The sequence below is a fragment of the Phaethon aethereus genome (assembly GCF_964289735.1).
Source record: "Phaethon aethereus genome assembly, chromosome: 20".
In the NCBI taxonomy this organism is placed as follows: Eukaryota; Metazoa; Chordata; class Aves; order Phaethontiformes; family Phaethontidae; genus Phaethon; species Phaethon aethereus.
Genome location: NC_138596.1, coordinates 7417559 through 7445289, shown reverse-complemented (window position 1 = coordinate 7445289; position 27731 = coordinate 7417559). Strand labels below are relative to the sequence as shown.

The 27731-nt window shown below is 55.3% G+C and overlaps 1 protein-coding gene across 1 annotated transcript; it reads right to left on the bottom strand.

Moving 5' to 3' along the window:
- Nucleotides 1-8700: 8700 nt before the first annotated feature.
- PLPP7 (phospholipid phosphatase 7 (inactive)) lies at nucleotides 8701-22318 on the bottom strand (the record flags this gene model as incomplete). The annotated part of the gene is made up of 2 exons (XM_082009166.1): nucleotides 21792-22318; nucleotides 8701-9065 (listed from the first exon to the last, which is right to left on the bottom strand). Exons 1-2 carry the CDS (start codon nucleotides 22240-22242, stop codon nucleotides 8701-8703), a joined length of 816 nt encoding a protein of 271 aa, XP_081865292.1. The 5' UTR covers nucleotides 22243-22318.
- Between the last annotated feature and the right edge of the window lie 5413 nt (nucleotides 22319-27731).

Sequence of the window (27731 nt, the reverse complement as noted above, 5' to 3'; positions counted from 1 at the left end):
ATTCCTCATGCATCGCTATGGAAAAGTAGTTGGTGAGGTGGAACAGGTTAACTTTCAGATGCAGCAGCCCATGGTAGCAGCGTGCATTGCCAACATACAGTTTCTCTGGCAGCTACTGTGCAAGAGCGGCTGGAGCGGCAAGAGCCATCCCCAAGTCTGAGCCCAGCCCTCGGTGCTGCTGTCAGGGCAAGGAAGGTGCAGGGACCCCTCACACGCAGGCAAGCACCCGTCGCTCGCTGGTCTGTGCGCTGCGATCCGGGCACTCACACCTAGAGCTCTTTAGGGCCACACAACCCGCTGGTGTGGGGTTGTTCCCCTGTGCTTTTGCATGGCCCCGCTCCCCTTCCCCTCATCCTACCCGCTGGGTGCGCTGGGACACAGTTGCCTTTCGGGAGGGAGAGCACCCCTGCTTTTGCTGGCAGGGTGCTCCAGGCTGGCACACGGCACCGCCGTCTATTTTTCCACCCAGGACAGGACCAAAATAAGTCTGTCTCGCCCCTCCTCAGCAGCTGTTACAGACATCACTCCGACCACGCCGGTTTTCCCTGGCCCCTCCGCTGTCACAGCGCTCATACCCCAGCGTCTGCAATTGCTGTTGCTGTAGCTGCCACTTGCAGTGTCTGAAATAAGTGAAGTGCTGAAGCTCTGCTCGACTTCTGTGTCCCCGGAGAGGTCTCATTTCGTTGTATCGGGCTGTCGGAGCAGCCGAGCCCCGTTCATCTCAATTAGCCCGGTAGCTCTCAAATCCTATTTACCTTTATGGATGTGTTAGCATCTTACTGCTTCCTGGCCGAGTCCCGATTACAGGGTGAGCAAGGAATACGTGCCATGCGATATCACACGCTGACTGTTAACTCTCACTGCACCTCTTGCACAGCACTATATTTCCTGCAATGAGTAAACTGAGACGCAGATAAAGCCATATCGGAGGGACATAGTGAACCTCATGGAGCTGGGAGCAGCCTGCAGCATCAACCCATAGATTAGCGAGAAACCCAGTCTGTGCCTTTTGGTTTTAAACAAACATTTTACATTTTAGGTGGTGCATTTTTTGGCAGATAAAAGATGGAAAAGCCCAGCCAGGCTGTAGCCTTGCGAATCTCCTTTTTGACTAGGTGCTCCCTCTCAATGGGACCTGTCCTTAGGTCCATGTACCTCACTTGGATTTTAACAATCATTTACCATCACAACACATTCCAGCACTTAAATAAGCTTCTTGAGAGAGAGAGATAAGGTATCAACTTTCCGGTTCATCTTGCCAGTCTGTCTGCAGCAGATAAGCATGTTGGGCAGCAGGAAAAAGGTTATCTAGAAAGGAAGCTGAGCAGCAGTTGCTGTTATTGCAGGAGGCTTTGAAAAAAAGTAACCCCACCAGGAATCCCACAGCCCATACAAGCCCTTCCCGGCGGGATATGATTGATGGTTGGAGTCCAGCTGTGCCTTCCTCCCAGGGTGGGAGGCATCTTCCCGTATCGCGGAGGGGAGAGCTGTCGAGACAGTCGTGCTCTCCCAGGGCAGGTCACGACTGGAGGCAGGTGCCCAAAAAACCTGCTGCTTTCCCTCTCTCGCTCGTCCCTCCTGCCCTGCCCCTGCTCCAAGGAGCTGCAAAAGTTTAGTTTTGGTTTGGTGTCCCTGCTGCCCCTTCAGCACATTTTGAATGGTTTTGGGCTGAGGAGTCTGCAGGAGGGAACTTTTCTGCCCAAAACTGGGACACTGCTGTTCTGGGTTGTGCATGGCGTCCCTGGAAACCAACAACGGATCTCCCAAGGCAAGGAGTTTCCGACAGTCCTCAGCCTTTCTTAACCCAAGTATCACCTTGCTTTTTGGGATGAGAGAGGGGAAACAAGCCACGTTGGGGGCATTTCATTTACAACCTAGTGAAAAACGTGCCTTTCCTTTGGATGGCAGCTTGTTACTTTATCTTCCGCCCTGTGGTTTGTTTGTTTGTTTGCAGGTGCAGAAACGATGTACGTCACCTAAAAAAAAAAAAAAAGGCCAAAAAAAGCAGCCATTTCCAGTCAAATTCGCAGACCCCCTTTCTGCCTTCTTGTGATCATCCAGGGACAAAAGACCCCACATCGCAGCAACGCTGGCTCAGGAAATGTCTGGAATTGGGGACTCCAGAACAATAACTGAAGCAAATCCTGCCAGGAAGCACTCTGAATCCGCTCAGCCACCTTCTCTCCCCTCTGGAGCTTCCAGCTCCCTCCTGCCTCCCCTCCCAAGACATCCTCACCGCATCCCTCCACGTGCTCCTCTTGTTTTGCTGATTCCCATTAATCTGTGTTTTATATAACCCTTTGGCTTGCGCTGGACACAAAAGCTATGCATTACCATGCTATTAATACACAACTTTAGGCTTAGGATTTAAAGCAAATAAACCCCCCCTTGCAGCCAGGGGAAGCAAACCATGACAAACCAGCGCTGGCAGCTCCAAGGTGCAAATCCCAGCGGGGAGAGGGCATCAGCGCTGGGTGCATCACAGCTCCTCCAAGTGGAGCTGCACCCAGATGTCAGAGGCTGATTCCTTAAGCACCACGGCGTCAAGCGTATTTAACTGTTGCACAGCTCCTTGGCTGGAAGCAAACATCACCCAATGCCCAGAGCACTTCAGTTGCTGGGCAAGCGTTTCGCGAACATCCATCATTGTAGCTTTCAGCTTCTCTTCCCATTGCTCTTATTTTAATTAATCTCTGCAGGTCTGACTTTCCAGCGCCGATGGTCTTGCACGAGGCTGCTGGTCCTGGAAGAAGTGAGAAAGTCAGAGAGGGTCCCATGGGCGAGGGTGTATCGGAGGGATGGGGGGTCTGCAAGGACAGGGCAGTTTCTGGGGAGAGGAAGCCAGCTCCACCTGTTAGAAATTTGTTAGAAATATTTAAACTGGGAGAGATCCCCATGCAATGCCCAGGCCCCCAGGCCCATCCCCATCCTCCGGAGAGGCTCAGAGTATCCACGCTGTAAAGGGAAGAGCATCAGCGTTTCCAGCGGCCCTGTGCCCACGCCACGGGGCCAGCAGCATTTGCCGCAGGGCTTCCCGGCTGCCAAGACGTGACCCCGCTCGCCGAGCGCCCTGGACTGCCTGGACGCTTGAGCCAATTTGTTCCAATACCGCAATTAGCAGTTCATCATGGCCAAGCCATGAATGATGAACAAAGTGGCTGTGATACTGCCCAGCCGGAGAGTCCTCCCCTGCTAAGAACCAGGGATTTTCTGGGGGAAACGCTGCTTTGGGGAGGCTGGGGAAACCACTGCCAGCATCTCCTCTCTGCCGCGGGGCTCGGGTGCTGCTCAGCCTCACTTGGACGGCGAAAGGTTAATGGTTTTCAAGCGACTCCTGCGATTAACTTTTCCTGAATCTCCAGTTCTTCCCTGCCTTCTATTTTTATAAAAAGAAAAGGGGGGGAGGCAGTATTTACAAGGGATTTCACTCAAATAATAATGAAATAAATGTGATCAAGCCGAGGGACCCTTAATCCGCTTTGACTCCTGCGTCCTGGGAAGCGAACGCAGAGATCTTTTCTGCCTCTGAGTCCCAGTGAGGCGGGGAACGACGTAACCCCATCCCTGCCTGCCTGGGGGGCAGAGCCCCCAGCAGCACCTTAAATCAGGCGCCGTCTTCAGACCCAGGCGCATCAGCCAGGGTCTCTTGGGCTGACACCTGTGAAAAACACCTCTTCGGTCATCTGCTCCCACCCTGCAGCCTGCCGTGCCAAGGCAAGGACTGGCCACATTTCTATTTCAGGTGGCCAAGCACACGTAAATGGCATTGGCTGTGTTCACACATCTTCCACATGCAGCATCACCCGCCCTGACAGCACCCTCTGCAGTACGTGCCTGTGAAATGGAGGAACCTTCCCATTTCTTCGGGCTTTGCCCAATATATTAAACTTTTAACCCGAAGTGACATGGATAAGTATCACTTTAATACAAAAACTTAACTGAAAGTCACACAGGTGATTCTCCCTAACTGGGGAGAAATCTTTGAGCCTCAGAAAGGAGTTTGTGGCTGCTGGGGCCATCCTGCACGACTTGGTGCTGCAGGGAGCGGTGCCGGGGCTGCGCCCGCTGCACCGAGCTGCGGGAAGCCAGTTAAGCCCACGGGTCCCTTCACCCCCATCGGAAACATCCCTGAGTGAATAAAGGGGTGCGTTTGCCCAAGAAAACCCAGCACGGGGTGAACTAGAGCCGCACCTGTGCTGCCATAGGGAGACCTTGCGTAGCGCAGCCTTCCTAATTCCCCCCCGAGTCCTCAAATCCGCCAGCCTGCTCTGTGGGTGCCAGCCAGCGTCCCCGCTTCCATCCTGCTTCATCCCGGGGGGCACAGGACCCGAGTCACCCCTTCCCAGGGGACAGCAGCCCCATGGCAGGGAGGGCAGCGCTGCCCTGATGCGGGAAGGGATTTGTCCCACCTTCATTTCAGCACAGCCCCAAATGTGCAAAACAGCTTGTTGGAATAAAACACCAGCTTAGGTTGGGAAGGGGGGACTAAACACCCCAGCTGTGATTCCCACATATGCCCAAAGATATAATCCAGATTTGCTACTTGCCCTGGCACTCTTTTTTTTTTTTTTAATAAATTAAAATCTCTTTTTGCTGCTGAGCGTAATAAGCATTAGGGCGAGGGGAGGAGGGGCCTTTCACTGTACGCAGCAGACTCACAAATGAAATCGCTGCCATCCCAGCCAGGGGCTCTCCTGGCTGCAGGGACACATGCAGCCCCCGAACCCATGTGCTGCGCTTGCCTCCTCTGGGGCATTTTCTTAATTCATCTGTGAGATGAACTGACAGGCAGAAGATGCCCCAGGCAGGGGGGTGGAGAGGTGTCCTGGCTTGGGAAGGACCTACTCCTCCCCGAGCCTCACACTAAGCCTTGCAAGGCTCAATTTGGGGGCCTGAAGGTTCAGGGAAAGCACTCACATTCCTGGGCAGTCCTGAAGGATCTCAGACCGTTTGGCCACCGTGGGCATCTGCACCGAGCAGCCCCGGTGTCCTGCTCCGGCTCGCCCGGGACAAGCTGGGGCCAAACCTCTGCGTGAGCTCCAGGTGAAGGAGGCACAAAAGTTATTGGTCACAGCCGCCGGCTTACAAGTAACACACGCCTGCGAGACCCACTGGTGTTTCTTACAGCCGTTGCTAAACGTGAGGCCAGTGGAGAGCACAACCGGGTGATGCCTCCAGCACATCACACAGGAGCCCACGGTCCCGGGGCCGGGACCCAGCTCCATCCCTCTAATACCCCCTGAGTGGGGAGAAAACCCTCGTCAGGCTGCAGGGACAGGCACCCATGCTCCTCCTCGCAAGCAGGAACCGAGGGCTGGAAGGCAGATGGCATCCGCACAGATCTAAAGCCCAGGGAACTTGTTCTTTCCCTTATGCTGCTGCGCCTTCCTTGCCTCTGAGCCAAAGCAGTCAGGATCCGGCCCTGGATGCCTGTGAGTGCAGCCCGGGGGGCTGAACCTCTCCCGGTGCTGCCCGCCGGCTCCCCGGCACAGCCTGCGGCGGGACGCACAGGGCTGCTGGGACCGAAAGCTGAGGACAGTCCCTGCGGATTGTACCTCATCGGTGGGAGAGCCGGGTCATCCCACCACTGCTCCTCACGTGCCCCTCCTCAGGCGGCTGCGCCCCCGCGGCGGCCGGGCTGGGGGTCTCCTGCCTCTCGCCGGGAGCTGATAGCCAACCCAGCCACAACCTGTCCTGCTTGTTGGGTGACAGGGACGGGTCGGGACGCGGGACACAGGCTGGCAGCCCCACAGCGGGTACCGCCATCCCTCCCTGTTGCTATAGAGACAGAAGCTGGTTTTCATCGCAGCGATGCTGGTTGTTTCCGAGCGGTACCTTCGGCATGGCAACCAACCGGGAGAGAAGGACGAGGGATGCCGCGCGGTGCCGTGCCACTTGCCTTGCTGGGAAGGGTGGGCACGGCTGAGGCGAAGCTCTGCTGGGCCTCTCCTGGTGCCTCCGCACCCAGACCTGCACTCACCTTGTGGGGGCTCTCCCCAGACCCTCCCTGCAGCGAGCACGCGAGCACTGGGTCTCCCCGGCTCTGGGCACTGAAGCACTGGGGGAGCGAAGGGGTGCAGGCTCTGGGGGTGCCGAGGAGGAAGGCTCCCAGTGTTTAGTCCCCATGTGGGAGCAAGCCCTCTCCTGCGAACCCCAGCTTACGCTGGCGAGTCACCCCAACTCACCTCTCTCTGCTCTCCTGCCTTGCTACTACGTGCTGGGATGAGACCGGCTCAGCTGATGTTACCTACCACGGCAGCTCTCCAGGCCACACTCTCCTGATTACACCAGCAAAGACCAGGAGTGACTCCTCCAAAGCCATCCTGGATGTACCAGGAGAAGACAATGCAAGTGCAAGGAGACCTGGACCCAGGGACGTGGCTGTAGATGCCTCCAGCCTAATTGCAAAGGTTCAATAAAACCTAGAGCTACGAAGTGAGAGCTTCCCACAAAGCAACCGCGGCGAAGTCTTCCCTTGCTCCCTGTAGCTCCAGCTACGCGTAGGTGCGTACGCACTCCAGCAGAGCTGCAGCAACATGCCTCCATCCTCCCTAGGGGTGAGGATAAACTCAGCCAAGTGTAATAATGCCTGGAAGAAAGAAAAAGCACCATAGCTCTTTGCAGGAGAAGGAGACTGGCAAAGAAAAACCCGATGGAGGCCAGGCGCAGTAGCACATCTCTGCTCCCACCCGCAGCAGCACCCCGCTTTTAAACAAGCGGCAGCCGGGGAGCGGGGCAACGCCGACCACCCCCCTGCTGCGCTGCCTGCTGCTGCACCACCCGCCAGCCTGCGGGGGTAACCGGCAAGACCCAGAGCTCTCCCCTTTCCTGAACACACTCAGTCACAGCCCTTCCCGAGGGACCCTCGCACAGCCCACCCCCGGGGAGCTCCGCGGGAGGCTCGTCGTTGAAGGACATGGTAGCCCCCCTTATCAGGCTTCTGCTCCAGCCCCGGCGCCGGCAGCGTGGGAAGTCAGCGTCTCCCAGGGCTCTGCGCTGACATCCCGGCTGGAGACGCGTGCTAGGGGTAGATTTTCTATTTAGCTTCTTTTCGTATTAATTATCAAAGAGGAACAAATGTCAGCAGCTTGCAACAGTCATTATCTGAATGTCTTCTCCTCCTCACCAGCAGCCCCTGTAGGAAGAGGCTCCCTCCCCAACATGCAGGGATAGATGAGAGCACAAGACCCAGCTGGTTGCTCCCTGGCCTTGCAAGCCAGGTGCATTTTGCTTACTTGGGATAGACAGGAGGACAGGGATGATGGGATCCCTTCATTCTGCAGGATGCATCCAACCAGGGTAAGTGTTGAGTCTGATGGTGTCCATCACCCACCAAACATCAAACTCTTCTAAAGACAGAGAAATCACAGAGAACTGGAAGGTTCTGTGCAAAATACGGAATTTTCTGAGACAGTCATTAAGAGGTGAGCCGTTTCAGGGGCACCACACTAAGCATGGCTGTCACCTGGGTGAAGATCAGCCAGGTTTCAAGGTGCCACTTGTAAGTAAAGGGAAGCAACGGCAGCGTGTCTGGGCATCAAACTATATTCAGTAATCTCAGACCGACTCGCAGACATCAGTTAGCTCAGCTTTGCAGTCAAGGAAGGTCAGGAGCACTCTCCTCATTTCATACAGGGTGAGACAGAAACGTTCAGTATTTCCCTCTCTAACAAGGTTACAGCCAAGCGAGCAGAGGCAGGGGTACGGGCAGTCCTGCCTCCCTGCCCTCTAGCTCAGCGTCGCTGCTGGGTGTACCAGAAAGCAGCCAATGCTGTAAGGACTTAGCTGGGAAATTCCCAGCTACAGCATCATTTGGCATAATTATAAAATCGTATCCGTGAAAAGGTAGAAAAAGACTCTGCTGCGTATCTAGACCTGCTTTGCAAAATCACCACGATCCAGCACATTGCCTGTTCAGCTACTCCCTACTAGGATGAAAATGGGCAACTTGTATTTGTCCTTTACGAGACCAAGAACCACACAAACACCCTCACAGAGCAGACTTTTGAACAGCAGATGGAAGACCAGCTTCAGCATGCCACCTTCAGTGGCCTGAGCACCCATCTAGGTCCACCCCATCCAAAGCAAACCATTTAAGTGATCACTTGCATCCCCTCGGTCAGCAAGACTGCAAGACCTGCTCCACGTTGAACATGTATCTCAAAGCTACACTGAACTGGCTTTTGTCCCTTCCCTCATGATAAGAAGCAAACAGGGCAGGATTTTTATGATTATTTATTATCTGTGAAGTGCCAGCGGTGTCCTGACTCTGAACAAGACACAACTGCTGGGCTTACAAAAAGAAAAAACACTGTGGCCAAAATCATTTAGCCTCAAAAAAGTTAATGAACATGTTCTCAGGAAGCTCTCAGGCGCTGCCCATCCTGAGGATATATCAAGGTGCCGATGCGAACCACTCAAACCAGGCAGACATGTAGCTCATTTCTCTCACCCGTAAAGCTTAATTAGGTTGCTGTCCAAACACAGTTTGAGAATATGGCCAAAACACAGGTACGGCCCTTGATTGCTAAAACCCAATCCATTGCAAGAAACTTTTTTTTTCAGGTGGGGAAGCAACATTAAAAAACACCACTATTCACGGAAGTTTTAACTGCTTCCAACAAACAACATGTAGAAAATACTGGAAGGGAGACAAAGTATCTGCTAGTTTCCAGTGGAAAGTCGTCAAGTCCCCCATGTTCACCAGATGGATATCAACATCTGACACGTGTTGGAAGACATCCATATCAACTCCACCAGCCTGAACTGTAAGTAGCCAAAAACAAAGCCAGACAGGACATCTGTGATGTGGTGCCGTCCGATCATGACGCGGGAAAAGCCCACACAGAGGGCCCAGAGGACCAGCAGGATCCGGAGAGGGATGGCCAAGACCAGGTGATTGAGGAAGAACTTGGAGAGCATGGCCACTCGGCTGGCGTGCCCAGCTGGAAACGCATAGGTGTCCATGGTCAGGTAGTCCAACAAGCCAGGGTTGATGTCATATGGGCCCTTCCGCTTGGCCAGCTTCTGCAAACTGGCCACAATCATGATGTCCAGGAGCAGGGCTACAAAAGGAGGGATGAGGAGGGAAAGGTCAGAGACAGAAGCAGAAATGAGGGCAATTTTCAAGGCAGAACATTCAAGGATTGTCACTGTCTTTAAATAAAGGTTCGGGTTCAGATCCAGCCAGGTTTCTGTGGTTCAGCTGCATGCAACCCCCCTCATCCTCAGATCACCACCCAGATGTTAATTAACCCTCCCAGTTCACCCATGGAGAAGGCAAGTACCATTATCACCATCTCACAGAGGAGAAACCCAAACCGCAGAGGCGAGCGACCCGCCTGGGGAGGAAGAGAGCAACTGGCAAAGCTAAAATTAAAACTTTTGGCCCTCAAACCACCAGGCTGGGTCTCCCTGTTCCCATCCTCCACCCCACGCTTTAGAAACCTCATGCAGCAAGGACATATCCCTGCCCGGGGTGGCTCTGTGCCGGGGTGACCCGGCTGCAGTGAGCAGTCAGTGGGAGGAAAGGTGCCCCATGGCACTTTCTGGTGTCATCCCTTGTGTCTCCCAAGCCCACCACATCCCTCCTGCCCAGACCCAGCCAGTGGGACCGCACCGCAGTGGCAGGTTTCCCTAAGAGCATTAAGAGACAGTGAGCCAAGGGGAAAGCCATGCAATTAAGAAAAAGGGCTTCTGCCACAGGTACCAACACCAAATCGCCTTCCTTCCCTGACTGCTTTGGGAGTGAAACCCACCAGCACTTGTCTTCATCATCATCCTCTTCATCCCACCCCCTTTGCCCCAGCCAACAGGTACTGTCATTTCTATTTCCTAGCATCAATTTTCCTTTTCTTTAATCCCTTCATCTGCTTTTCCCCAGCCCTCCTAATTAGCCAGAGTGCTGATTTCAGCTCCTCGCAGCAGTGACAAGGAAATACCACGAGCACAGCCCGCTCCCTCGGCCTGGTTCCCGGGCCCTGATAAAGACCGTTCCTCGAGCGCTGACAAGGTTTCAGGAGGATGGATGGGAGCGCGGCGGGGACGGGAAATGAGACGCCGCAGCGGAGGCAGGCACCTGGCAGGAGCTGGGAGCGAGGAGCTGTCACAGCAGCTCTGCTCGCCCAGCCGCAGCGTGCCACCGCTGCACAGCCAGCCCCCGGCACCGCTTGGGGAAGGAGACGGCATTTGTCCTGGCCAAACTCTCTCCTTATGGGAGGGCTGTTTCTCTCCCACATCTGCAGGGCATCTTGCGTGGGGACAGCAGGACCTGCCTGGACCACTATGTTGTTTGATTTTCCCAGTGCATGATAGGGGATATGATATACCCACTCGATGCCATGCTCTTTGGCCCAGGTGTCTGTGAGGTTGTTTTGGAAATGAGTCCCAGTGCATGTGAAAAATATGCTGGGGAAGACAGTTTGGGTTATTCCTGCCTCGGGCAAGGGCAAACCCATTTGTGGGATTGCTTTTGCTCAAGGACCTGGGTGCAATTGGTGGGTGATGCGGGAGGATGGGGAATTTCTATGTGTACCTCAAGAAGATTTTATTTTGGAGGAGAATAGCCAATGATTTGAATTATTTAATGTTAATTGCTATATAATACTGTATTAGAGGCTGAAGCGAGCCTAACTGGGAATGAGTGGCAAAAGCACCCTGTTGTGACTGGCCCGGAGGCTCCGTGCGTCCTGGGCATAGACTACCTCTGGAGAGGGTATTTCAGGGACCCAAAAGGGTACTGGTGGGCTTTTGGTACAGCTGCCTTGGAGAGGGAGGAAATCAAACCGCCTTGTCTCCTGGAGGACTTTCTGCTGTGGGGCTGCTGAGGGGCGAAGAACAACAGGCACCGACCGTTACCGCAACAGCGCGCCGGTGGCAACAGCACACCAACCGAGACTCCCTGATTCCTGTCCATGAGCTGATTCATCGAGTGGAGCCAAGGAGCGGTCAGCAAGACTCGTTCACCCTTTAACAGTCCTTTTTGGCACCCAACGCGGGGCACCAGGTCCTGCCTGAGCCGCTTCCTGAGCTCTCGGAGCTGGGGAGGGGAGATGGAGCAGAGGAAAAGGTCTGGGCAGCAGCTCCTCGCTAGCGGGAAGGGCGGCACAGGCTCCAGCTTAAACACGACCGCGAGCAGGAGGCTGACATGACGGCACGGTTCACAGGTAGCACATGAAACAAGATGGAGAGTCCGCAGGTGGCAGGGGGACGCAAGGTCGGGACCCTGTAGCGGTCACGATGGGCTTAGGAGGACACGGACAGGCAGGGACTCTGCCCAGAGCCCACCCGGTGGGACCGGCCGCCAGGGAGAGAGCAGGGCGAGAGCTGCAGCCCGCGGCGGGGGACCCTGCCATGCTGCGCTTGGACATTTGCTGATTTATGGGGTTTTTTAAGGGGCTGGCCGAGGGGAGAAACGGCGGGAGGAATTTCAAAGGCGGGCTGCAGAACCCTGGGGCAGCCGCTCGCTGTGGTTTCCTCTCAAGGCTGAAAGCCGTCAGCACGGCTTGCGGCCGCCGAGGGTAACGAAGCACTGGGGCTGGCCGGCCATTACGAGGGGTCTCACTGCGGCCGCGCAGCTGCACAGCTCTGCTCGCACCGGGCTTCCTAAATCACGCCCAGCCCGGCTCCTCACCCCACCCTGCGGCCCTGATTCAGCAAAGTGCTTCAGGAGCCGATTTTCAGAGCTCGTCGGCTGCGTTGCCCATCAGTCCCATCTCACCCTGGGCAAGAGCTGGGCGAGAGCCGGGGCTCTGAGACGCCATCTCGGGAGCCCAGGCTCGCGCATTCGTTTCAGAGAGAGGATGCACCAGCCCTGCCAAGAGAAGACTCTGGCCCAAGCTGCTCCTGCTGAAGTCAGCAGCTTATTGCGCTGCTGAGGAGACCAGCCGGGACTTGGGAACTGGTCTGAGCACCCTGAAGGATCCCCACTGTCTCCCGTGGTGTTCAATACACCCACTACACCATTGCCCTCCAAACCTGCCCAGAGACCAGTAGCACAAACGTTGTGTGCTTTAGTGACGTGTGTTGTTCTCCATTGCCCGTCCGTATTCTGCACTTACAAGGTTTTTTTGTCAAAGGTGACGTCAGGGCAACTTGAAGGATACCGGCATGTGCGCGTGGAGGTGTTCAGAGCACGGAGAACAAGCCAAAGAGCTGTTTTAATAATCCTTCCATTCAGAAGATGAATAAAATGGGCCTTCAGTACTGCTAGGTTTGATTTTCGTCAAATGATGCACAGAAAGCAGAAAGCCTCGTTTGCCCACATTTCAAGATCTGAAAGCATGACAGCATTAAAACTGGGGTTTAATTTGCCGTTAAAAGAAAAAAAAACATGTCTGGTGCTTTTTCTGTCACTTCCCCCTGCACTTTCTGTTCCTTCCATGAAGCAACTGCATTATGCAACAGCCCCAGCAGCCTGCCCTGCCCCGGCCCCCGAGGCACGGGGGGTCCCTCCGCCTCGCCCGGCTCTGGGTGCCAGCAGAGCCCCTGCAAAGGCCCGGGGAGCCGCGCGGCACCCCTGCCCGCTCCTGCTGCTGCTGCCGCCGGCGGCGGCGGCCGGGCGCTGCCAGAGTGAATCAGCACGCAGCACCGCTGCCGACAGCGCTGCCATGGGGCCATCCCTCAGGAACGGACGCAGACGGTGCCGTCGCTCAGCAGTCCCGGCCCGGGTCCTATTCCCTTGCAATTCCTTGACCTACATACCTGCCTGGACTTTGGCTCGCTTGCTTTTTGCTCTCTGCCATTCCAGCTCAATGCAAACCAAATCTTCCTTCCTCAGCTGGGCACCTCTGCGCCGGCATTAAGCAGCCGAGGGGTTAATTTTCTCATAGGCATCCCTGGTGGGTCCAGCCGCGGGCGGGCGTCTCCGCACTCAGAAAAGTGCCCGCTGGCTACCCAAGCGGTTGCATCTGAAGCCCCTTGGCCTTGCACCCGCCGGCGCAGCCCCGGCCACCCGCAAACCGGCATTGTCGCCTTCGCTCAGCCCTTCGCCGTCCCTAACGCAGAGACGTGCAAATCCTTCAGGCCGAGACGCCTGAGGGCTGGAGGAAATACAGCCCCGGGAGAGACGGCAGAAGGGAGCCTGCAGCCATTTCCCAGCCTGCGCTCGCGCAGCGCTGCTCTCTGGAGACGGACGGGGCTGCCGGAGGCGTAGCAGAGATGGCAGAGAGCTACCTGACCGAGGGGTGAGATGAGAGGAGCAGGAAATGTTAATTTTAAGCATTTTTTCACCATGCACTTCCCCCAGATCCAGGTAGCATTGGATTTAAAACACAGGCAGCATTGGATCTAAAATCCAGGTGGTGTTGGATTTAAAAGAGCAAAGGAAGGATTAGCTCTCACCCATAACTTCTTTCAGGTTTTTCTGAAAAAGATCCAGAATTTCCCCTATAACCTGGTGCTAAGGGAAAGAATCCTTCAGATTTCCACTGCAAAACCATCGGATCGCAAAAAACTCTGTTAACATCTAAAACTTCCTTAAAGCGCAAACCCAAGGAGCAAGTCTTGTCTGCCTGCGACAATTTTAGCATCAGAGATCACCTTGGTATTGTAAATAGCCAACATCTGGCATCGGATGCGCAGTAAATGAGCTGAAAGTGAGCTCCCTGGGCAGACGTTTTATATCTATTAATAAGAAAAGGAAAACAATTATCTGCCTTGCTCCTACCACCAAAGGGTAGGAGCCCATTAAGGGTGGAGGCGAGCGGAGAGGCGAGCCCTGCGCAGGCAGGGCACAAGGACGAACCTGAAGCATCGCCGCAGCAGAGCCAAGCCAAACCCCAGAGCTCGTATTTAAGGGAAGGCGAAACGGTTGGAAGTCCCCTGTCACTGTAAGGTCCTTTCTGTCCCAGCGCCCGAGCTGCCACCTCTGCTGCCGTCCCTTACGGACGGAGGGCTGCGGATGGGGCGAGCAGCTGCGGGGGCATCGCCTGCCCCAGGTTGGAGCCAGGCAGCATCTCCAGGGACGGAGGCAAATTCCGGCTGAGATGATCGTATAAACATGTTATCAAAACCGCAGCCAAAAAACAGCCTGGGTGCAGTGCTGGGGGGGGTGGTGAGGAAAAAAGGAGAAAGCCAGAGCAGCGCTTGGTCTCATCAGCTCCTGCAGCCGTGATTCACATGGCTTCACGCACGCGGGGCTGTGGGGAGGAGACGAGGCGGCTCTCCAGAGCCCAGCCTGTGCGAGCCGGATCAGAAACGGAGGCACAAGCTGGACTCAGCCTCCCAGCACCATGGCTGAGCACGCGGGGAGAGGAAAAGGGGCAGGTAAATGCCCAGAAACAGAGAGCAAGCCCATCCCGTGAGCTCAGGAGGCATCCGAGTGTGGGAGCAGACAGGCAACCCCCCTCTGCCCAGCCACGGTACCATTTTAAAGCAGAGACAAGATGGTGATAACTCATTGCTGGGGCTTCAGAGCATGCAGCCTGCTCTGACCAGGGTCCCACCGTGCTGGAGGCCACACCAACCCCACTGAGATGGAGTGTGCTCCCCACCACAGCAGCCGAGGCCATGAGTAGGGCCAAGGTTGGCTTTGAAGGTCCCATGTCTTCCAGATTAGTCAACCTCACTCAGGAGTGAAGCCCAGACAAACGTCACCCTTCCCAGGAAAGAGTTTCTTTTGCTCCATAATTAGAATTCAGGGTTTTTTTCCATTTTTCTTTTTACTTACATGCCCCCTCCTACTGCTTCTGAACTTCCCAAATCTCCCGCAGGCATTAGGCTCCCTGACCTCGAAAATGAGCCATTTGCAGCCTTGTCTAGTTGACATTAAGGAAAGATGCAGGTTTCAAAAGCGTCTTCACCTTCTCTCTGGCGGAGTTGGTGGCAGCTGGAAGAGCTCCACTCTTCTGGAAGCGAACTCCTCTACTCCATTTTCTTCCCCCAATGTGGTACTATTAGGTGTAAGAGCTGACAAAAGGCACAGATGGCACGACACATTGAAGAACCAATGAATCAGACACTGTGGCGTTTTGGGGGAAGGTTATTTTTTGGCTGAACAAGCAGCAGAGTGGGGTAAGTGGCCACAGGGAGGTGAAAAAGTGGTGGAAAGCAGCATTGTGCAATTAATTAAAAAAAAAAAAACCAACAACCACCCAACAACTAAAAATAGACCCGCTATATCCTAGATGATTAGAAACAGCCCTGAGTGCAAACACAGACTGCCTGGAGTTCTCCCCTCGGAGTTACTGTTCCCCTGGGAGCTGGGCAATTTGTATCTCAGCATCAATTACTGAGCGGGGCTGCGTCACCGGGGGTCTGCATGGCCTGGGGACGAGACGCGGGCGAGAAGGGCTCGTGCTGCTGGGGAAAACGAGCCAAGCAGCCCCCAGGACAGCTCAGCCGCCTCCCAGAAGGGCACCGGCAGCTTGCAAAGCCGCTGTACGCTGTGGCAGCAGTGCAGGTAACATCAGCGCATCCCAGAATCGTGTGATGCAACACGCGCAAGCGTGACGGCACCGTACGGGATGAGCTGGAGGAAGAAAACTGCCTTGGGCTGATGAACAACAGCATCTCCTAGCCCACAGCTGCTGGGACTCAGTGCTGCTTAGGCTTGTCTTTACATCCCGCTGCCTTCAATGAGGCAAACGGGCAAAAAATATTGGGGTGATTCCGTGGTGCTCAGAGGGCCTCCAACCATCACATCTCACAGTGCGTTAAATACCCGGATCACTCAGGTCTGCCGGCATCCCTGTACAGACGGAAATGGAGAGCAAGACCAGAAGTGTGTTCCAGGTGAAAACACGGAGCTTGCTTCCAAGGGAAGGGAAAAAAGACCACCTGATTCCCCTGTCCCATCCCCACCCTCCACCAAGCCTGGCCTGGAGCGGGATACCCGCTGGGCTCTCCCCTCAGCGACTCACCTCGCTGCCCAACGCTCCTCCACCTTCCTCTTCCCAACCACTGCTCCTGCCAAGGTGCATTAGATGCAAACACACTCACCCATTTCTCGGGGTCTCCCTTGGGGCCAGAGGCTGGATCAGCTTCTCCGGCAGGGCTGGCTCTGCCCGAGTGAAACAGCTACTGTCCCCTTTGGGCTCCAGGCAGGGCCATGGGGAAGCTGTTCCCGGAGTGACAGACGCAAGGATGACTCATTGCCGTGTTTATTCCCCCTCTTCCCATTCCACAACCCTCGCACTTCTTTTCTCTTTCACTCTGCATTCAGGCTCTGGAACATTTCGCCCGCTCGCGCCGTGCGAGGGCTGGATTTCAGCTTACTGCAGTTCCCCCGAGCGCTGCACGCTGATGGCTGCAGGGCTCACAGCATCCTCAGCACCAAGCAGCCGGCCAGGACCTGGGCACCTCGATGCCGACCAGTACCAAGGGGCTGACCAGACCTTGGGTCTGACAGAGACCCTACACGGGTCCCTGGAAATACCCCCCTCCTGCTCCAGCCACAGCCAAATGGGTCCCAGGCTGTCACTGACTGTCCTTTACGTGAAGGGATGCTGCAGACTTGCAAGCCTGCCCTGCAGTGAACAGTGCACACTGCTATGGAGGAAGCAGGCGAGGAAGGGGAGGGGGGCTGGTAGCGCTGGGCATCGCTTGCTTCTCAGAGATGCCTGAGCTCATCAGCTGTGAGGGGATGAAGGGTGAGGACGGCACCCACCAAAGGACCAGGGACTTTAACTGCTGTATCTGGGCAGGACAACAAGAGGCAGATTAGCTGCCTGATGTGAAGAAGAGGAATATTTAATGCCAGGCTGGACCTGTGTCCAGATGCTGGATACAGGGAGTGGGCATCTGTGCTGCTGCCTCTGCCTGGCATCCACCATGGGTCGGTCACGTTGGGTTGCTTGACATTTAAACATCTCTGTGGGCAGATGTGCTGCAAACCTGCTGAGATCTCAGCGGGCACTGGCGGGGCTGGGAGGGGAGCAGGACAGGGGCTGGACCTCCTCCACGTGCCAGGTTTTACAGGGAGGGGATGGTTCACGCAGGGTGCCAGCTGCCAAGCTGCTCTCCCCTTCCCTGCCGACATGGCATCTGCCCTGTCTAGCTCTGAAAATCCCCAGCCTGGCAGTGGGAAAATGAAAGGGGAAAAAATAGACACATCTGGCCCCCGACCACCTCTGGGGCTCTCGGCTTAGCAAGCTCTGCTGCGTGCGGACCGACCCATCTGCTGTGCAGCTCCCCGGCCTCTCTGCTGGCGCTGGGCGGCCGAGCCCCCAGGCTCGACAGGATGAGCTTGTCTGTGCTGCCTGGGCATTTAATCTACCCGGTGACCTTAACCAGCAACGGGCTGTACTCTCTGCATTTTCACCGCACGGAGTCCAAAGGAAAGCATGGCAACGCCTGAAGCACCTCCGAATTGTTAGAGCAGGGCCAGCGGGGTCTCGAGGAGCCCTTCCTAAACCACCACTTGCCTGCCAATTTGGTCTTGCTTGGAAGCTGCCAGGGTGGGACTGCAGAGTCCTGGCCACATCTATGTATTTATAAATGTATGTATATTTTTTAAATAGATATATATATGGCTCAGGATAAAGTCACAGCGCTGCAGGTGACTGTGCCCCAGAATATCATGGTTTGGTTCCTGGTGAGACTAAAGCTAGGTCAGTGCTCAGGGAGAAGGCTGGAGAGAGCAAGAACTGCCTTCTTGCTGACCTTCAGGAGTGGAGAAGTGACCCTGGGCCCCCCGCGTTCCTCCTGTGGCTAGCCCCCCATCCTCAGCCTGCCGCGCTGCTCGCGATGATGCGTCCACGCCCTGCGGCAATGCTTTACTTGATGGCGATAAATGCTTAGTGACAGCACCAAAGAGCCAACCCGCCCCTCAGAAGCGGGAGGCAGAGCCAGCTGGTGATGGACGGGGACTGGGACCTGTGTCACTGAGACAGCAGCTGGGCACAGGGGATGCAGCAGGCAAAGGGAAGACCAGGGCTTTCTCTTCTCCTAGACTGAATACTTATTTTAGAAAGCCATGACCAAAGCAGACCCAGTGAATTTCTGGTATTTCAAACCGAGCACAAATACGTATTTTATGGGCAGGCATTAATCAAGCAGATACCCTCCGACAGCAAAGGCACACGGCCGGACTGCAGATAACTGAATAAAGTGGCAGTTTGGCTCTAAACACAACAGATGGACTTCACCAAAGCAACCACTTTGGGTAGATGGCCATATTCCATCCCCATCTCACTAAGAAGGTGCCTGGACCTGGGAAAGATCATCAGGCTAACGAGATCAATCTGTTCAGCTTAATAAATAGGAGGTGAAGAAACGACTTGAGCACTATCCAAAATACCAAAAGGCAGAAGAGATGTTGGCTAAAAGAGCTGTTCAGCCGAAGCGACAAGGATATGCAGATGCCATGGAGGGAAGAGGAGAGTCAAACTAAAAGCAAGGCGCTTGTGAGACTACCTACCACTGCAGTAATACAGAAATGGTTCTGACAAGTTCACCCTCGCTTGTAACTGTACATCAGATTGAGTGTTTGGGTTTTTTCCCTTAACAAATTGAACGGGAATAAATTAAGGGATGTGCTACAGCCTGTATTTTGCCGTGGGTTAGATCAATGATCCAAATGTTCTTTGCTGGCTCTGCAGTCAATGAATCACTAAATTTGGATCCACATCCTCACCAGATGGACCAGAACCAGAAACTGAGGTACTGCTTCCCTCAGGGTTTAATGGAGTTTCTGTCTGGTTCTGGAGTGGATCTGGGAATTTTAGAGAAAGTTTTTTTACTGTTTTCCCCAAAAAAACCCAACTGCAAGGTTCAAATGATTTTCTAAGCACCTCAGTTTTCATGAAATCCTTGTGATTGCAGAGAAAAACTTCAATGGTCCTAAAAGTTCCAACACCAGCAGACAAATAAAATGAACGCTAAAATTGGGGGGTTTCTCGAGTTACGATTTTCTCGATTTGGCTGGGGGGTGCAGGATTTCTTCCTGACTCTTCAACAGCCAGGGTTGGCAATGCTGAGATAGTCTTCCTGAAAGCACATTCTGGCAGAGGGATTTTTATAGTGGGCACAGCTATCTGATTTCTTCCATCTTTTCAGTAACAGGCTGTGAGCGTGCTTCTCTGGCTGTTTGGCATTTGCTGGAAAAGATTACGATGAAGAGAATCAATAAATTCCATCACAGATGACAAACATGGAGGGAAAACATTGCTTGGGGTGGCTAATCAACATCTGCAGTTGGGATGGCTGGAGCATTCCAGGGTCAGAACCCCTCACCCTAAATGCTCCCGCATGTGTTGGCAAAGCTCCTGCCAAGAGCTGCTCAGGCGCGAGTGCCCCCCCTCCATCTGCAGTGGTGCTTCTGCCAGGTTCCTGGTCCCATTTCAGCAGTCTCCTCTCTCCTCGCCTTGAAAGCCTGATTGCAAATCCCAAACAAGTGCTCTGTGATGGGCTGGCTCCCTGCCCAGAGACTGCATCAGAAATTCTGCTTGATGTATCAAACTCTCTGCGAGCAGGGGGAAGGGAGGAGAGCCGGGGAGGGGTACCATAGACAACCCCAACTTCCCTGCTTCCCTCTTCCCAGGAGACCAGGGAAGCACCAGAAAGTTCCCTTCCCTTTGACCTGTCCCTACCCAGGAGGGCTTTACACCACATCCTGATGGGTTTGATCCACGGGAAAACAGCCGCGAGAGGGACCCAGGATGCCAGATGCAGCAGTCGTGCCCTACCCTTCCTATTTACTCAGGAGACCCCGCTTCTCATGGGATCTGTCTAGGTCCACCAGCCCCATGCTCCCCAGCCAGACTCCTTCCTCCATCAGCAATGCAGGTATGATGGCAGTGGCTACTCTGATATTTGCAATATTCTGCAATCTTAAATATCGAACCAAGCAGAAATCTGCTCTGTGGGGTGACACAAGTCCTGCTGAGGAAGCTCTGACGAGAGATGCTCAGGGCACCTTGGTCAGGCCCACCAGTCAGTGTTGTCTACTTGGAGGGCAAAGCAAAGCTCTTTGGAGGCTGCCAGACCTACGGAGCTGTCAAGCCACGTTATGAACTAGTCCTTCACACAATTTAACTATTTTCTTTCTTGGCAGGCGGGGAAGAGGGATGGCAGTAGTGTGTCTAGGCAAGGATGCAAGGCTCCCGAGTTGTCCCCAGGCACCACATTTGAGCTCAGAAGACCCGGAGATGCAGGTAGAGGTGCAGGGCAGGGCCCTCCCAACAACCACCTGATACTCAAAGTTTCACTGTGGCCTGGAGGTGGCTTTGCATTTGGCCTCTTCACACGGCAACAGAAGAGCAAGAAAACCTTTCTTGTCTTTAAGCCAAAGGTGGCATTAGCTCTTTATAAGGATCTCAAATATTTTGGAGTCAAAGAGGTCAGTTTTCAGGCTCCAAGACTGTCAAAGGCTCTCATGTCAAGAGACATCTGGAAACTGTGCCGGTTGATGTTAGCCACCTACTATTTCATCCTTGTGCCCGTTTTAGTGAAGCTTCTTTTCTCTTGACCCAGCACACCGAGGAGCCCCTGGAAGGACTGCTGACGTCGGCGGGCTCTGCATCACACCGATACTATTCTGGCTTCTTCCCCGTGATGGCCTCCCTTCATTAGATGTCACAGTACGAGGACAGTCTCTTTCAAAGGCAGAGGGGAGAAAAGGCAACTACCACTGTGCTTTTCAAGCCAGTTCAGTGCAATCTTCACCCTCTCCAAAGGATGAGCTTGTGAAAAAAAGACAAACCTGGGACCGTGATGCAGAGCCTGTATCGCATCACAGTCAGCCCCTGCAGACAGGACGTCCCTTTCCTGAGGTGCCTCTGAAACGAAATGTCCCTACGTCCCTCCAAAAGACCCCCTGAGAAGCAAAAGCCTAAACCCAATGTTTTTGATTGCTCTTACCAATCAAAACTGGGAGCTCTGATCGCTGTTTTTTGGGGGAGGGTAAAACACGAGGGCCGATCTCAGTCAGATGGGATAGTAACGAGTCACGAGGAAAAACATGATAACTGGGCCCCATGCGGAAGGCAGAAGAAAGAGAAGAGCAAGGTCCTCAGGTAGATGTGGCCAGGGTGGGTTGGGGCCACGTTCTAAGGCAAGTCAGACCTGGAGCTCAGCCTGGTCACTGGCGGGACATCGGTCCACACGGTTGGGATGGGCCCTGCTCAACCCAGAAGTCACCACCTTTAACATGTCTCAACCTCCAAAACAAGGACACGACCACTGCACAAGAAAGGACTAGCAGGAGAGCCAGAGAGATCCCAGCCCGTCTGCACGGCCTCTGGGTCAAATTAGCGCATGGAAACGGGGACAGCAGCAAGAAAGGTCCTCACGGGAAAGAGGATGAGAGATCAAACCATAGCAGGGAAGGAGATGGGACTCCATCACGTGGCGGCTGAGACGTGGAGCCAGGGTCTGTTCAAGGAGGTGGCGAGGGCATGGAAATCTTTTTTTTTCTCAAAGATATCCTCAGAAATCGATCTAGATATCAAAGATTAAAATCTTTACGTTTTCCCCAACTATCAAACCACCAAGGCAGATGACCATAGATTAAATCAAAGACATCGCTGCTGGTATCCACCTGCACATCGCAGACACTTCCTTGGTCTGACTGGACAACCCTGCCCCGTGCAGGACTGGGGACCTGCCCCTACTCCATGAGTGTCACCAGCTACCAGGGTTACTCCACCTCCCTTAGACCACTTTTTGCTACATCCATCACCCATGGTACCGAGGATCGGGACGGCTGGCAAGTGCAGCTTCCAGCCTAACCGTCGCTCGCCGCTGCCTGACCACATCGGTGGCTGGGAGCAGTCAGAGGAGGAGCCTCGGTGCCGCTGTCCCTTGTGACCAGGGCTGGGCTTTCCCGGCGGGGAGGGAGGTTTGCCACTCACCTAGCAGCAGGTTCATGAGGACCTCTTGGCCTGCCAGCGTGCTGCTCTTCACCAGGCAGATGAGGGTGCCCGCGATCCAGGGGATCCCGTGCCCCGTTATCCCCAGGAGGTTAATCATGGAGCGGGCACCCCCCCAGGAGGAGGCCCTGTTGGCACACACCCCCAGCCTCTTGGACATGCAGATGTCGATGGCCAGCAGGGAGTTGAAGGCGATGCCTTTGAAGGAAGGGTTGAGCTGCATGCAGTCCTCTTCGGGCAGCTGCTGCGACTGCCTCCGCTCCTTGGGGCTGCTGTTCTGGGCACCGGCTGCCCCGGCCTGGCTGCTCTGCTTTCTGCCGGAGCTCCTGCTCTCCTGGTTCCCCTTCAAGGGCTGATTCAGGGAGAGGAACTCAGCCCTGTTGAGGACATTGTTCCTATCTCTTGCCCTGGACCGCGGCTGGGATGCCGGCATTGCAGTCTGTAACGCAACCTGCTTTGCAAATACCGGGACGGAGAGAAATCCCTCTTCTCCCTGCGGAAAGCTTCCCCACTCCCTCACGAGCCGTGAATTGGGGAAGCCACAAAGGTCCCCCTCTGGTGCAGTTGCCCCCAGCACAGACTGCAGCTGTTAAATATAGAGTAAGGAATGCACATGGCTGTTTACTTCATGGGCCTAGCAAGCTTGGAAGGAAAATTAATGCCAGCCTTGGCAGCCACTCCAGTGCCAGGGAAAAAGGTTAGACAGCCAATAGATTGGAAGAAGAGGAGGGAAAAGCTTCGTGCCAAAGGTTGGTTGCTTCTAGCCTGGTCTATTTAAATCTTCCAATTGCTTATTCCCCTGGGCTGCAAGGGAAACTGGGAAATGTAGTTTTTTTGCACCACAACGCACATTTCAGTATCAAGACGGTCAGAGCTGGAGGAGATCGCCGCCTCCCCCCTCCCCACGGCGGCTGGCATTGCTCCTGCGGTGGGCTGTGCCGCCTGGCTTTGCAAGCTCCAAGGCTGGGCGTTGCTCGGGGGCTTCCCCCCGGGGGCCTTCCCTGGGTATCTTCTCGATTTGTCTGTTCTGCAACATCTCGCCCCTGCTGGGGCACCCTAAATACCACCCTCCTCTCCCTAGCACGGACACCTTTCAAACACCCCTAGCCCCATCCTCTCTCCCTGCTCGGGTCCGTCCCCGCGGTGACTTCCATCACTCGCCCCGTCCCCAGACCCAAGGAGAAGCAGCACCCGCCTCCTGATTAAGAGAGACACGGCGCCGCTAATGAGCTCCCATCCCCCTGCGCCCAGCGCTGAGCGTGGCCTCGATACCGCACACGCTTCTGCCCCGTCAGCCAGCACCGCGGCTCCCAGGCTGAGGGCAGGTGACAGGCGGTGCCCGCGTCCCGGCGCCGCGGACGTGATCAGGTACCGGCCCCAGGGGCGCGGGCATCGCGGGGTGGGGAGGAGGAAGGCTCGTGTTGGGCCCTGGGGAGCCCTCCCGCAGAGGACAGACCCGCCGTCCCTCCTGCCCCAGCACATTGTGCTCCATCGCTTTGCCTGCCCACGGCTGCCGTCAGCCTCCTGCCTCCCCGCTCCCCACCGCGGCTGGGCTGAACCCCTCTGAGACATCTCCCACGCGCCGACCGCCAGCGCTGGCGAGCCCCTGAGCACATCCCATCTGTGCTCGCGGCTCCAGTTTGCAGGTCTGAACGATCTCAAACCGCAGCCGCGTGGATCTAAGCCTCAAGCGCCGCTGGGGGAGACCCTCCATCTCAGCTCCTGCCCGAAGGACGGCAGCCCGCTGCAGCAACCACCTGAGCCAGACCCACCCGGGCTGCCATTGCCGAGTTGCCTTCCCTGGGCAATGGGCTGCCGCGGCTCCACACCACCCACGCTCTCAAGAAACAGGATTATTCCTATGCAAATATGCTGGAAATCCCCCCGTGGACAGAGAAGTGGAGAAAATGAATATTGCATCAAGGAGCAGAACAGGCTCGTCTCTTGGTGCCAGTGACATTTGCCTACACAAATGTTCAGTTACAGAGGTCATTTTTTGTACAGGTAACCCTGGGAATCAGGCACCCAGGTACCCTTAAAAGTCTTGTCTGAAATACACTGGAGGGCTCAAGTACTAAAAGAAAGGTGGTTCTTGGCCTTCTAAGGCAATAAGAAAAATTTGTACTTCGTTCACACTTTTTATCTGTAGTTCTCAAAAGCCTCTGGATGAACCTGTGCCATCCAGCCTGTGCCCGTCTGACAGACGGACTGGCCAGAGGCGAGGGCAGTGCTTGGCCAAGCAAGTGCCAGAGGTCCTGAGGAGCCCTCGGCCCTGGGCTTTGCCCATACTCCCCTTGTTATGAATCAAAGGAAAATAATACACGTCAATTTATTTCTGAATCACACCCTCCAGGAGCCTACCTCCAGTCTGCGATGCTGATCCTAGCTGGAGGAAGAGCTCGCCTCCTCCTCAGGCACCCTTACCCAGCCCTTACGGGGTTCGGCTCGGGTACCGTTCGGGGCTGCGGCAGCCCGGGAGCGCGCGCAGATGCTGCCACATCACCGACACCCAGCGGCTCCCGTCTGATCACGGCATTCTCACGCTATCGGGGAAGTCAGCGCCCCGTCCCTATCTGCCTGCCCTCATCCCGCTGCCCGGCTCTGAGGCATGTGGAAAATCTCAGCCCACCTGACATCAGCCAGGGAGATAACCGTCGTCAGCGCTTCAGCTTGGCTACGCCGGTCGCCTCCGCGCGGGATGGCCTCCCTCTTTCTCCTGCTCCACGCAGGGCTGCTTGCAGACACCTGCGAGCAGAGGGTTAAAGCGCTGGTGGCCGGGAGCCCACAGAAGGAGGGAGGCTCGTCTCTCCCTCCTGTCCAGTTTAGTGCTGGGGATGCTGAGCTATTACTGAGCACGTTCCTCAGGAGCTGTCACTGGGGAAAAAAATACCTTGAAAGCCCTGGGAGTTAATTTAATCTGGTGCCTGTCTCTTCTGCTGACACTGATATGGGGAAATTGCTCTGCCTTACACACAGAGCTGCCCCGGCCTCCCCGCGGGAATGCAGCCTCGCACCCCAGCGCGAGTTCCCAGCGGGAAGGGGACGGGGGAGGAAGGGCAGCACGGGATGGAGGCAGTGCCAGCAAATCCCTGTCAAAAGCGCAGCAGGAAAGGAAAGACATTTGGTGTCTCCTGCAGCAGGGCTGTCACCGCCGGTCCCAGCCAGAGGAACCGAGCTCAGGGCAGCGGGAACGTCCCCGATCCCTGCCCTGGGACTGTGCCGAGCACTGTCCCGCTGCACGCACGGAGGAAGGGACGCAGCAAGCTTAGAGGAGATACGCTGTGCTCACAAAACAGCCACAAAACCAGGGGTTTATAAATATCCTCACTAAACCTGTAGATAGGCTCCCTGCTCCGGCAGGGCTATTCCAGGCCTGACACCCGACCCACGCAGGCTGTCGAGCGCCTCGGAGAACGCCCAGACGGACAAATCCAGACGGACAAATCTGGCACGCTCTGTGCACCGTGCCTGCTCGGCCCCGGCGTTGCTCCCCGCCCGCCTGCCCAGCCCTGCCTGCGGTGCTGCACCCCCGGGGCTGGAGGCTGCCGGCCGCAATTCCCCACGTAGCCGCAGCCATGCAGAGCATCAGCTGCTGGCATGGCCACGCAGGCCACGCTGGAGGTGCGGGTGGGATGAGAAGGACAGCAACGTCCCCTTACGCTGCAATTCACTGGCGGCTTTGGTGCACCCCAGGCTCTGGCAGCGGCTGGCCAAGAAGCAGCGCTTGCAGGCAAAGCGCTTGCAAGCAAACCTGCAGCGTTCCCCAGTGGGACTCTTCTAGGGCCGAAAAAGAAAGTTTGGTCAAAATAAAATATAATCTTCTGCAGTATATAGGGCGCACGCAGCAGTGCCGTTCAGGCCCATTAGCGCAGCATAGCATAGCCTCCGATGGGCTCATTTTATTTGCCGCTGCTCAGATGGCGAAGGAGAGACCCTGCCTTCCAGTAAACCTGGAAAACGTGCTGGAAGGACATGGAGGGACAGTGCAGGCCATGATGCCGGGGGAGCAATAGCGGGAACGGAGCATGGCCGTGCTACGATGAGACACGGACAGGTGCATCAAATGAGCAGCAGAAGGAAACGCAACTCTCGGCGTCACCAGATGCTCCTAATTCTTACTGATCACAGCGTGGCCTCACATCCCCAGCAATTCCATCAGCGAGCACCACGCTGTCGGGCACAGGAACCGTTCTGCGCACGGCTTAATGCGGCCACTCTGGGGTGGAGTGTGCTAATGCCTTCATCAGTCACAGCAGCGCGACGGAGACAGGCACGACCAAAACCCAAAGAAAACTCCAGCGGAAGATGAAAAGCTGATTTAATTAGAATGAGATAATGTAATTTCCTAGTTGACCAGAACACCAGAGACAGCCAAGTTGAAGCAAGACCTGGCTAAAGCTTCAGTGAAACTAGAGTTGCAGAATATGCAGTTTCACCAGATTCATAATGTTCTGAGAAACTGTGACAAGCTTGTTTGAAAAGTGTGAAGGAGTCTTGGAAATGTCAAAGGATTTCAGCACCTTCTGGAGGCTGCTGAAGCAACTGGATATTTCATTCAGAGATGCTCATTTCATTCTTTCGTGTACTACATGGTAGTAAGTTACTTGCTCTTAACTTGAGTGTGTTCTTAGTTTTTATACCTGTTTAAGGGCTAGTGACTATAACTGTGTCCTTCGCAGAGACCGGGAAGTTTAAAATGAATACTTAGCCAATGCTTTGAGAAACGTGCAGAAGAAAAACATAACAATATACTGTGGTTTCCCTGCCTTGCCAAGGGGCTGGAAAGGAGCAGATCTGCTTCCCCTCGTCCTGTGGCATTCACTTGTCAGGATCACCCAGTAGCTCCGGTCTCTCCTACGTGCCGCAGGGCAAGTGCACCGCGTTGAAAAACGCCAGGCACTGCCTGAGCTAATGGAGCCTGCTGAGAGCGCGGGGCGGGAGGGACTAAAACGGGTTTGCTTAGCTCTGTGCTGCTGTACCACCCGCAAGTGGCACTGGCAAAGCAATATTTACCTCTCAGTGCCCCGGGTTTCCCATCTAGAAAGGAGCCACAGAGGACACGCACACCCCGAGCTCTGCGTAACGCTGACGTACAGCGGCTATCACCGAAAACCTGGACACACGCAACCTCACCTGGTTCTCGGCCCTTGGAACTTGGATCCTCAGCTGGCTGATGGTCAGCAGGACCAGCCAGCAACAGTGCTCCTAAAACTGGCTGTCATAGAAGTTTACAACTTTCCCAACAGGCCATTCCTGCCTCAGACACTCCTCGCTCTCTATTCCAGCTACTCCTTAGTCCCCCTGCTGCTATGGAGAGCTTTGCATTTCTAGTTGCTTGAATCCCAGCCCATCCAGCCCAGGGTACAGGTTTTGCAAATAAGGAGAGCATCCCTTTACCGAACCTACCAACCGAGCTCCAGCCGGGAGAGGAAAATCTTAATGTGAAAAGCCAAGAGAAAACACACTGCAGTTAAATTAAATTAAAAAAAAAAAGGGGGGGGGAGGGGGGCAACATTTCTAAAAAGAAAAACTACATTACCCACAATTCACGGACATGTGGGAGGAAATGCTGGTTTTGCAAAGGAGGTTCAGCTCCCACAGCTGCAGTTTAAAAGCGAAATACAGGGGGAGGGATGGGACTGGGTGAAGGAGGGAGGACGGGGCGCGGGGGGGCCGGGGGAGCCGCCGGGATGCCGCGGTGCTGCCCGGGCGGCCGGGGGGGGGCCCGGGGCACGGGAAGGCCGGGAGCGAGTTTCTACAAAGTTTGACCCGCTTGCCTTTTTGATGCTGTGTCGGCGGCCGAAGCGGGACCCCCGCACCCCGCTGCTCCGCACCGGCGAGGCTGAGTGAGACCCGGGGCCGGCGCCGTCCCCGTCTGCAGGAATGTGTTGCGGGAGAGGAAGCCTGCGGCTGCCGGGAGGC